General features: G+C 38.4%; 1 protein-coding gene across 1 annotated transcript; it reads left to right on the top strand.

The window, feature by feature from the left end:
• Positions 1 to 396: 396 nt before the first annotated feature.
• On the top strand, positions 397 to 1,832 carry LOC104093770 (receptor kinase-like protein Xa21). The gene is made up of 3 exons (XM_018769971.1): positions 397 to 874; positions 1,372 to 1,653; positions 1,765 to 1,832. The coding sequence occupies exons 1-3, from the start codon at positions 397 to 399 to the stop codon at positions 1,830 to 1,832; spliced, it is 828 nt and encodes a 275-aa protein (XP_018625487.1).
• The last annotated feature ends 9,619 nt before the right edge of the window (positions 1,833 to 11,451 follow it).

The following is an 11,451-nucleotide window of genomic DNA, read 5'->3' as shown; positions in this document are numbered from 1 at the left end:
TCGTGTCGAAAACGGGTAATAAAAAATGAATAAATTATCTGATCCGACCCATATTTAATACGGATAAAAAACGGGTTAACCGACGGATAATATGGGTAACCATATTATCAATGACTTCTTGAATATGAACACTTTTGGGAGAATTCCTAGTCTCCCAAACTTGAGGAATCCCCGGTTTGAGGCTTTACAAATGTAAAAGTTAAACCCATTAGTTACTCATTGGTTATCCATTTTGTAAATGGATAATATGTTTCTTATCCATATTTGACCCATTTTTAAAAAGTTCATTATCCAACCCATTTTTTAGTGGGTAATATGGGTGGTTAACTGTGTTCTTTTAACCATTTTACCACCCCTAAGTGCATCTCTCTACCTCTATTCAAGAAATTATAGCAGATGGTTGTGGAATTGAGAGGTTTAATATCTTTAGACATATCAAGAAATGAATTGGTTGGTCATCTTCCAATTTCAATACAAGGACTAAAGAATCTCCAAGCATTAAACCATGCTGAGAATAGGATAAATGGATCACTTTCAACCAATCTTTGTCTTTTGCAAAGTTTGAGTGAACTGTATTTGAGTAGAAATCAAATAATTGATCCAATATCGGAAGGCTTTGTGAAACTGAATTCTCTAAGAAAGCTTTACTTTGATTATAATAAGGTAATGTTAAGTGTGCCGAGAAGCATTTGGAATCTCAAAGATCTTCTGCTGTTAAACTTATCATCAAACTTGTTGAATGGTTCTCTACATCCAGATATTGGAAATTCAAAGGCTGCAATATTCATAAACTTGTCAAGAAACAATTTCTCAAATGAAATTTCAGTGACAGTCGGAGGCCTATCAAACTTGATCAATTTTTCTTTAGTACATCGTTAGAATAACTGGTAAAGTTGTTGCCATGTGACTAGGAGGTCATGGGTTCAAGCCGTGAAAACGGTCTCCCGTAGAAATGCAGAGCAAGGTTGCCTATAATAGACCCTTGTGGTCCGGTCCTTCCCCGGACCTCATGCATAGCGGGAGATTAGTGCACCGGGTGCATTTTTTGGTTGTCTTAGACCTTTCTTATTACAATCTCTATGGTCCAATCCCAAAATCACTTGAAGCTCTTCAATATCCCAAATACTTCAATGCTTTCATTCAATGACTTAACAGGCGAGATTCCTTCGGATGGTCCTTTCAAAAATTTCACAAGTCAATCATTTTTGTCCAAGGAAGGATTATGTGGAGTAAAGGTGTTCAATTTGCAACTAGAAGTTGCATCCAAGAGTTTTGATGCATAATGTGAAATATTGAGAGACCTTCGCCATTGGAATCTCACTAAGGTCATTACTAGCTGTTCCAACAATGATTTCAAAGCTTTGGTATTAGAGTACTTGCCAAATGGGAACATTGAGAAGTGGCTATACTATGACAACCATGCTTTAGGTATAATGCGAAGACTGAATATTATGATATATGTAGCTTACGCATTAGAGTATCTTCTTCATCATGGTTATTTGAAGCCTGTGGTCCATTGTGATGCTAGTAATGTCTTGTTGGATGGAAATTTGGTTGCTCATTTAAGTGATTTTGGAATAGCAAAAATATTTGGTGACAGAGAGAGCATAGCATATACAAAAACCCTTGCAACAATGGGGTATATTGCACCAGGTGAAGCTTCTTTGTTATCTTTCAACAACTTTTCTAGAACAAAATTAATTGTTTGGATTTTTTAACAATTTCTTATTCTTTTTTTAATCATGGTTTAAATATTTGTTTTAGAGTACTATGGAATGGAAGGGTTAGTGTCAACGAAATGCCATGTTTATAGTGTTGAAGTGTATGACTAACTCATCTGGGGCTTTATTCTTTTTTTATGAGCCAAGCACGTGAAAATTCTTTTTGATATTAGTTGGCGCATTACTAGAAAAAAGCCAATTTTCGACCGTCTCGAAATTGGTATTTTTCCGACGGATTTCCGACCGAAAAAGGTCAGTCGGAAAATACGTGGTCGCAAAATATTTGTGACCGAATCAGTCGAAAATTTCCTACGGATTTGGTCACAAACTGAAAAGTAAAGGCACATTTGAATTTAAGTCATTTGCGACCGAATTGGTCGGTAAATTTGCGACTGATTCGGTCGCTAATCAAAATAAAAAAAAATTAAAAGTTCCGACCAATTCCGTCAGAAAATTAAATAATAAAAATAATTTTTAATTAAATATTGCGACCGAAACAGTCGAACATGTTGAGTATTAAATAATTAAAAATATCAAAAATTCTCAATTTGCAACCAAATCCGTCGCAAATCTAGGTAATTTCTGGTGAAATTTGCGACTGATTCAGTCGCAACTCAGATGCAAATCTGGAAAATTTTTAGCAGAATTCTGCTGTATTTTTAATTACACCACCTGCGAAATAAAACGGCCAACCAAACACCTAACAACCAACTAAACACCTAGTATAACAATCCAAAGCCAATATTTACTATAAAGCGAACAATAATATTTATAACAATCCAACCAACTAATCAAACAACCAATTAATTAAACAACATAAATTAAATATGTCTCTAACTTCAACTCTAAAATATTCAAATAGCTAATCCTAGTCAGACTCAGTCTCCTCCTCAGACTCAGACTCAGACTCCATTGCAGCTTGACTGGCTTTCTTGCTTTTCTTTTTAACAATTTTTGGATCAAAGAGTGAGTTACTTGAAATTCTTGTGACATTTGATCCACTTTTCGATGCATAGCTTCCATGCCTTCTTGGAAAACTGATGCACCAGTGAATAATGTTGCTGGTGGACGACTGGAGGATGGTTGTACTCCAATCCCGTAGACTCGACCTTTATTTATTTTCATGAGAAATAAAGAAAAGACAATAAAAGGAGTAAGAAAACAAACATGTAACTTTCAAACTAATACATATAATTACATAATATCTATACCTTTATTCACGCCACCAGCCGCCTGTGTCCAAATTGTAGCCATATCCTCCGGGGTCGGCTGAGTTTCTTGAGGCTGAGTTTGTCGCCATGCATCAAGATCAATATGATACTTGTTCTGAAATAAAAATAATACACGTTATATAAATAAAATAAACCAAAAGGAAAAAATAATATAGTGTTGGAGTTGGGATCATACAAATGTCTCTGAAGCATGCGGTTCGACCCATCCTTCTCTTGTGCCGTCCTTCTTCTTCTTCTTCTTTATATATATATATATATATATATATATATATATATATATATATATATATATATATATATATATATATATATATGTGAGAATCGAACCCAGAACCTCTGCCTGCTCTGTTACCATGTTGAAGTGTGTGACCAACTCATCTAAAAGCTTAAGTTGCTAGAAAGAACATATTTTTATTTATTTAGTTATGTCTTCAATATATAGCTATGATATCGTGATGATGGAAACATTTTCAAAGAAAAAACAAGTGATGACATGTTTTCCGGATATTTGACATTGAAGCAATGGGTGAATGATTCACTGCCCAAAGATATTGTCACGATCCGAAATTCCCATCCTCGGGACCGTGATGGCGCCTAACAATTCACTTGCTAGGCAAGCCAACGTTAACTATATTTATTAACTAATTTTAACAATTCAAATCAAATGATAACAATAACAATCGAATAGTCTAAAATAAGGTAGTAAACAGTTGAATGACGTAATCCAAATACAATCCCAGAAACTGGAGTCACGAATACATGAGCATCTAGAGTACTACAGATAATAGTCTGAATAAAACACAACTGTTTGAATCAAATTAAACATCAATGATGACATAGAAGATGACTTCACAGATGCGGACATCGTGCAGCTATACTTCAAGTCTCCATAGGTAGCTAGATCCGGGCAATCTCAGTCACTGCTGTTGGGCCCACTCCGATATCTGCACAAGAAGTGTAGAATATAGTATGAGTATAACCGACCCCATGTACTCTGTAAGTGCTGAGCCTAACCTCGACGAAGTAGCGACGAGGCTAAGGCGGGCCACTTATAATAACCTATACGCAATAAAAATAATAACGGAAAAATAAAAAATGGAAATAAATCAGTTAACTCATGAGAACGAACTCGAAATTTAACTACCAGAGAGCCCAGAATAATAAATCTCATAGTCTCATATCACAATACCGAGGCAATGCCAACAATCACAAACAAGTACCACATATATAATCTATTACAGCGCGCAACCCGATCCCACCATATCATCATCTATCAGTATCATAATCCGTCCTTATTCCACCATTTCAATCCATTACCTTTCAATTTCCGTTGCGGCGTGTAGCCCACCCCCAAACAATTTAAATGAACATAGACAATTCAACAACCAAATTTTACAAGAATTTCTACGTCAAGAGGGTAAATGCACAAGGCAATAAAGAACTATATAATAATCAAAGAATCTCTAACAACTCGAAGTCTCAACTTTACTAATTCATCGGTAACTATCAACTAAATAACTCACGCAAGTACAACCACATTATAGAATGCAACAAATATTACAAAATAATAAAACGAGTAAAGCATGTGACAATTTAGGTATTCATATAAAACAAGTAGCAAATAAGCAGGGAGTAATGGAAGGGACGAATAATTTAATACAAGAATAATTAAATGACAAGTAAAAATTAGGGCATAAAAGTTAAATAAACATGTAACAATTAAGGCATGAAGCAAGATATATCATGAGATAAACGAAAACATGGAAACAAATACCATGACGGCGTATATACACTCGTCACCTCGCATATACGTCATTTTTCCCATATAATTCACATAACAATAGTTCAAGGATTCCTAATTCACTCAAGTCAATGTTAGACCCAACACTTACCTCACTCCGTGAATCAAACAATCAACAAACCACGACATTGCCTTTCGAACAAGCCTCCAAACTAACCAAATCTAGCAAACTATCGATCAAACGATTCAAAATAAGCTTTAGAAACTACCCATTAATGAATGAGGTTCAATTTTGATTATTTCTAAAAAAGTCAACAAAAGTTAACTCCGGGTCCGCTTGGTCAAAATTCGAGATTCAAACCAAAACTTGATTACCCATTCACCCCCGAGCCCGGTTATGTTATTTGTTTCGAAATTCGACCTCAATTTGAGGTCTAAATCTCAATTTTACAAAAAAATCTACTTTCTACCCAAATTCCTAATTTGTACCATGAAAATCCTAAAGTTGATGTTGAAATCTCATGAAAAGTAATGGGTAAGTAAAATTTAATGGATTAATGTCACTTACCAACGAATTTGGGAAGAAAAGTCTCTTGAAAAATCGCCTCTAGAGTATTTAGGTTGAGAAATGGTGTAAAATGAGCTAAGTCCCGATTTTTTCCTCTTTTATCCAGCTGCAGTGTAACGACCCGACCAGTCATTTTGAGATTTAGCGATCCGTTCAGTGGTTCGAGGTCTTGAGTAGCTTCCTATTATGTATTATTACTTGCATGCATGTTCGGATTTGATTTTAGGATGACTCAGAACGAATTCGGATGAGTGATTCTCACTTTAGAAGTTTAAGTGAAAAATATTGATCGAGGTTTAACTTTTGTGAAAACGACCCTGTAACAGTGTTTTTATGGCTTCGATATGTTCGTATCGTAATTTCGTACTTGGGCGTATACTCGAGATTGATTTCGGAAGTCCGTAGCTTGATTTGTGTTGACTCGCCGAATTTTAGCAATTTGAAGTTGAAAAGTTTGACCGTGGGTTGAATTCATAGCCATCATGTTTGGATTTTAATTTTGGGACTTGGAATAGGTTCGTTTTGTCATTTGGAACTTGTATGTAAAGTTTGGCGTCATTTCGAGTTGATTTGATAGGAATCGGACGCGCGATTGCTTTTTTAGAAGTTCTTGAGTTTCATGTTGAATTCAAGTGTTTTGAGATCCGATTCGTGATTTCGGATGTTATCTTGATGATTTGATCGCGCGAGCAAGTTCGTGTTATGTTTTTAGACTTGTGTTGGTGTTTGGGTTGGATCTCCATACGCGTATCAGAGTGTTTGGGAGAATTTTAATGTTGATGGTGTGAAAAGGTAATGCGGGCTTCGCAAATGCGAGGTGGAGATCGCATTTGTGATGTTTGGCTTAGTCAGCTAGGTTCGCATTTGCGAATCCTGTGTTCGCATTTGCGAAGGTGGTCTGGGTTCAGCGGTGATCGCATTTGCGATCATCTTGATCGCTTTTGCGAAGGTCCAAAGTTCGCATTCGCGAACGAGTCGTCGCATTTGCAATGACAGTGGGATGTGAAGAGTTTTGCTTTTGCGATAATTACTTCGCATTTGCGGGGTTCGCAATTGCAAACCCCAGGCCGCATTTGCGACTGGACAAAAAGGCGAGAGACGGGATTTTTAGCCTCATTTTTATATTTTGGAACCCTAGACTCGGTAGGAGACGATTTTGAAGAGGGATTTTCATCTAAAAACTTTGGATAAGTGATTCTAATATATTTCTAATCATATTCCATCAATATATCTTAGATTTTAACATCAAAATCATGTGAATCAAAGTGAAAATTTGTTAAACTTTATCAAGTTTTGAAAAAAAAATAAGAATTTGAGTTTTGAGAGTCGATTTGGACTCAAAATTTGAAACTAATCACATATATGAACTTGTGGGGTCATGGGTAGTTGGAATCTACCATTGGACCCAGGTTTTGACCGGGCGAGTCCCGAGTTGACTTTTGTTGACTTTTGAGGAATTATGTAAAGATCATAGCTTTATTTATTGAAAGTGATTTTTCTTGTATTATTTGATGTTATTAAGTTGATTTTGGTTAGATTTGTGCCGAGTGGAGGTGAATTGTAAAGGAAAAGCTATTTTTGAGTATTGATTGAGGGCTTTTGAGGTAAGTATCTTACCTAACATTGTGTGGGAGAACTACCCCGTAGGGATTAGTTTGTTTGTACTATTTGAACTACGTGAAAGACGTGTATACGAGGTGATGAGTGTGTACATGACATATATGTGAAAATTTGACATGTTTAGACTCTTAGGTTCTTATGTTCATTAAAATGAATATGTCTTATCATGTTAAATCCTCTATTGCTAAATATACCCTTACATGCCTTATTTGAAGTTGATTACTTCATGTTCCACCCCTTTATTTCCAAATATACTCTTATATGCCTTAATTGAAGTTGTTATCTTTTTCATTGCCATGTATTTCTTCCGTAGTTGATTATCCTTAATTGAAGTTATTGTTATCTCTTCCATTATTGACTTATCCTTATTTGAATCCACTGCTACATGGTATCTCTCTTATTGTTGAGTTGTTCTTAATTGGAATAATTGTTACATGTTATCTCTTTTATCGTTGAGTCATTCTTATTGGGAATCATTGTTACATGTTATCTCTTCTATTGTTGAGTTACTCTTATTTGAAATCGTTGTTACACACTATCTATATCATTGTTGAGTTATTCTAGTTAAAACATTTGTTACTTGTCGTGTCTTTCATTGTGAGCCCGTTCATCCGTTTCTTTGTTTTTTGTAATTCTTATGTTGATTTACCTGCCGTACTCTCGTGTTATTATTGTTGTTGTTGTTGTACTCAGCGTGGTTGAGCCGAGGGATATGTGTGGTTGTAGTAGTGGAATTGTTTTGAGAAAATATTGTGGCATATGGGCACATGTGGTGCGAGTTGTTATATTATGTTGTTATGTTTTTAGCACGCGTGATACTGTTGAGAGGATTGTCGGGGTGTTCGCACGTGAGTTGTCCATGCTATTATTATTATTATTGATAATTGCATATGAGGCGTGACAAGGCAGGTGTGTGTGTATATATATATATATATATATATATATATATATATATATATATATATATATATATATGTGTGTGTGTGTGTGCGTGGGGGAGGGGGGGTTGTGCATGCGGCGAGACAAGCCGGGAATATTATTATGCGCGTGCGGCGAGACAAGGCGAGCATTTACTTTGTTGTTGCGCACATGGCGAGACAATGAGGGATATGTCGGGGATGAATTATGATGACTCGTGATGGCCTGAGGGCATTATTATTGATGATATTTGTGTACTGGTGTGCCTACCTTGTGTGAGTTATGCATTTTACGTTTTGTTTGTTATTTTCTATGTGCCATGGTTGTCTCTGCTCTTACTTGTTGACTCAAGTTGTGATAGAACACTTGCACAAACATACACGTAATTAATCATTCATATCGGTTAAAGAAGATGAACCCTGATGTTTATTGATCATTTACATGTATTCTTGTATACTTGTCTTTGTGTGAGAGTTGTACTATTGGCACGTAAGTAGTCCGTGCTGTTATGAGGTATTGTTACTGCTTGCACGTGAGTTGTCCGTGCGGATATGAGATATTTCCACTCCCTTAGCACGTGAGTTGTCCGTAAAGATATGAGGTATTAATGGTATTGGCACATGAGTTGTCCGTGCAACTCGTGAGTTGTTCGTGCAGTTGTGATTTGTAATTTGGGAACAAGATTCCAAATGATTTAGGTTCGCGATTTGGGACCTGAGAATTGTGATTATGAAGTGTTATGCCTCGGGAAAATTCTTGTATGAATCTTGTGTGAAAGCGGTTGTCTATTGGGTTGTTACCTGTTTTTCCTTATTTGGTTTCACCAGAATTTAACTGCTCTCAGCTTGCTCCATGATATTATTACATGGTTGTTCCTTGTTGCTAATTGTATCTACCAGTTTTCTATTGCAAGTATTATTTGTCGTTTTTACCATGCTTAGCTTATTATTGGTATTGTTCTCTATTAGTTTCACATTCATACTTATACATGTTATTAAGTCTAGTAGGTGTCTTGACTGTCCCTTGTCACTACTTCACCGAGGTTAGTCTTGATAGTTACTGGGTACCGCCATGGTGTACTCATGCTGCACTTTCTGCATATTTTTGTGCAGATCCAGTTACTTCAGAGTTTGTTGACTATTAGCTAGCTGATCGCACATTGCTGTGGAGACTCAAGGTATACCTGCCATCGTGTTTGCAGGCCTCGGAGTCACCTTCTGAAATTTTACCTTGTACAGTCTATTTCTATTCCGGAACAGTTGTACTTAGAGATTTTTTTCTAGTAAACTCGGTAGAGCTTATGACTTGTACTACTGGTTTTGGGATATTGTATCGTACTTAGGATTGTTGGCTTATTATAGAAATTTCTTATTCATGCTTAATAGTCGATTGATTAAAGTCTATTTTAAATTTAGTAAGTGTTAGGCTTACCTAGTCTTAGAGATTAGGTGCCATCACGACATCCTACAGAGGAAAATTGGGGTCGTGACATGCATATGTCGCAATTGCAAAGTCATGTTCGCAATTACGAACATCGCAAATGCGATACAAGGGTTGCAAATGCGAACCCTACCTCAGAAGCCCAAAAGTAGCAAATGCGACATTTAGATCGCAAATGCGAAAACTCCACCATCGCAAATGCGGCCAGAAACTTTGCATACTCAAGTGGCGTGTGATTGCAAATGCAACCAATTCCTTCGCAAAAGCGAACGGCCATAGTTCGCAAAAGCGAACAAAATCCTCGCAAATGCAAAATTCACCCAGCCTAACCCATGCTTGCAAATGCGAAAAATTGTTCGCAAAAGCGAGGTTCCCTCGCAAATGCGAGATCTGCATCAAACACCAAAAGTGTTCAATGCACCAGCAGTTCAAGTCATCCAAAACTCTTCTAAAACTCGTGGACACATATATAAAAGCACTCAAAGGATCACGATGCATGATCAGATATGAAGCAAAATAGGATGACACGTAGGAATAAGTAGAACCGGATCAAATAGATCTGAAGCATCTTTATGGAAAACTGGAACAATACATGTGATGACGGCGTCAGATAACTCTGCCTCAAGTCTAGTTGGAAATGCATAAAAAACAGGGTTGGGCCCTACCACTCTGACCTCCTTCCCTTGAGCGACCTCTAGCTGGCTAGCCTCCACCTTTAGCAACCTGACCCCAGCCTCTAGCTAACTGTGCGGGCAGTGGAGCAACTGGTGCCAGCATAATGGCACGAGAACCCTTCGTCAATCTAGGGCAATACTTCCTGATGTAACCTATGTCCCCACACTCAAAGCACTCCCTCGGCTGCTGAAGCTGAGACTGACCCTGACTTTCCAGATAGCCACTATGATAACTTTGAAGCGGTGGTGCACTGATAGGACCTGGAGGGGCACTAAATGTGGCTGCTCAGGATGAGACCCATAAGAACCACGACTGCTCGAAGCACCGTGGGCTACCTGAAGAGCTGACTAAATCGGCCTAGGAGGATGGACTCTACCAAAAGAACCTCTGCCTCCATATGAGGCACCACTGAAGCCATCGAAATGATGAGGCCTCTAATCAGATATCGCCTCTCTATCCTGACTGCAAACCATCTCGATTCATCTAGCAATCTCTACGGCCCTCTGAAAAGAAATATCATCCCCCGTTTCCTTGGACATCTGAAGCCTAATTCCGAAGGTAAGACCATCAATAAACCTCCTCACCCTCTCTCTATAAGTGGGAAGAAAAATAGTTACATGATGGGCTAGGTCCACAAACCTGGTCTCATACTAGGTGACAGTCATGCTACCCTGTTGAAGGCGCTCGAACTGCCTGCGGTACTCCTCTCTTAGAGTTAAAGGAATAAACTTCTCCAGAAATAGCTGCGAAAACTGATTCCGGGTAAGTGGAGGTGAACCAACTGGTCTCCTCCGCTCAAAATCCTACCACCACCTCTTGGCAAAATCAATCATCTAAAAAACTACAAAGTCGACCCCATTGGTCTTAACAATACCCATGTTGCGCAACACCTCGTGGTAACGGTCCAAGTAATCTTATGGGTCCTCACAAGGTTCACCATTATAATGAACAGGAAAGAGCTTGGTGAACTTATCAAACCTCGTCAATCCCTCAAAAGACATTGCGACCCTCTCCCCGGGCTGTGTAGGAACAACGGGCTGAACTACCCCAATTGCTGGAGCTATTGGATTCTGGTATATGGGAGCCATCCGAAGTGTGAGTGGCAGAAGTCTGTGCTCCTCCCCCAGCCTGAGAGACAGCTGGTGCCATAGGAAATACTCCGGTCTGATCCATACTCTCCATGAGTCCAACTAAGCCGACTAGGGTGTCCTGAAGTACGGGAGTGGCAATGAATCCCTCTGGGACCTGAGCGGGTCCGACTGGTGAGGTCTGAGCTAGGACCTCCTCCTCATGATCAATCTAAGGCTCCACCATGGGTGCTGTTGCTCGTGCTTTAGGCTGAGCTCTGCCTTTACCTCGGCCCCTACCCCTACCCCTGGTAGTGGCTGTAACAGGGGGCTCTGGCTCCTGCCCTGCTGTAGACGCTATGCGAGTTCTCACCATCTGCGAGAGAACAAGAGTAGAATAGTTCAAACTTCAATAATGGAAATAAACCGCACGATGGAGAAAGAAAGAAGTGAAATTTTTCTAAAGCCT

The sequence above is a fragment of the Nicotiana tomentosiformis genome, chromosome 8, assembly GCF_000390325.3.
Source record: "Nicotiana tomentosiformis chromosome 8, ASM39032v3, whole genome shotgun sequence".
Taxonomy (NCBI): domain Eukaryota; kingdom Viridiplantae; phylum Streptophyta; class Magnoliopsida; order Solanales; family Solanaceae; genus Nicotiana; species Nicotiana tomentosiformis.
This window is presented reverse-complemented; position numbering and strand designations above follow the sequence as displayed.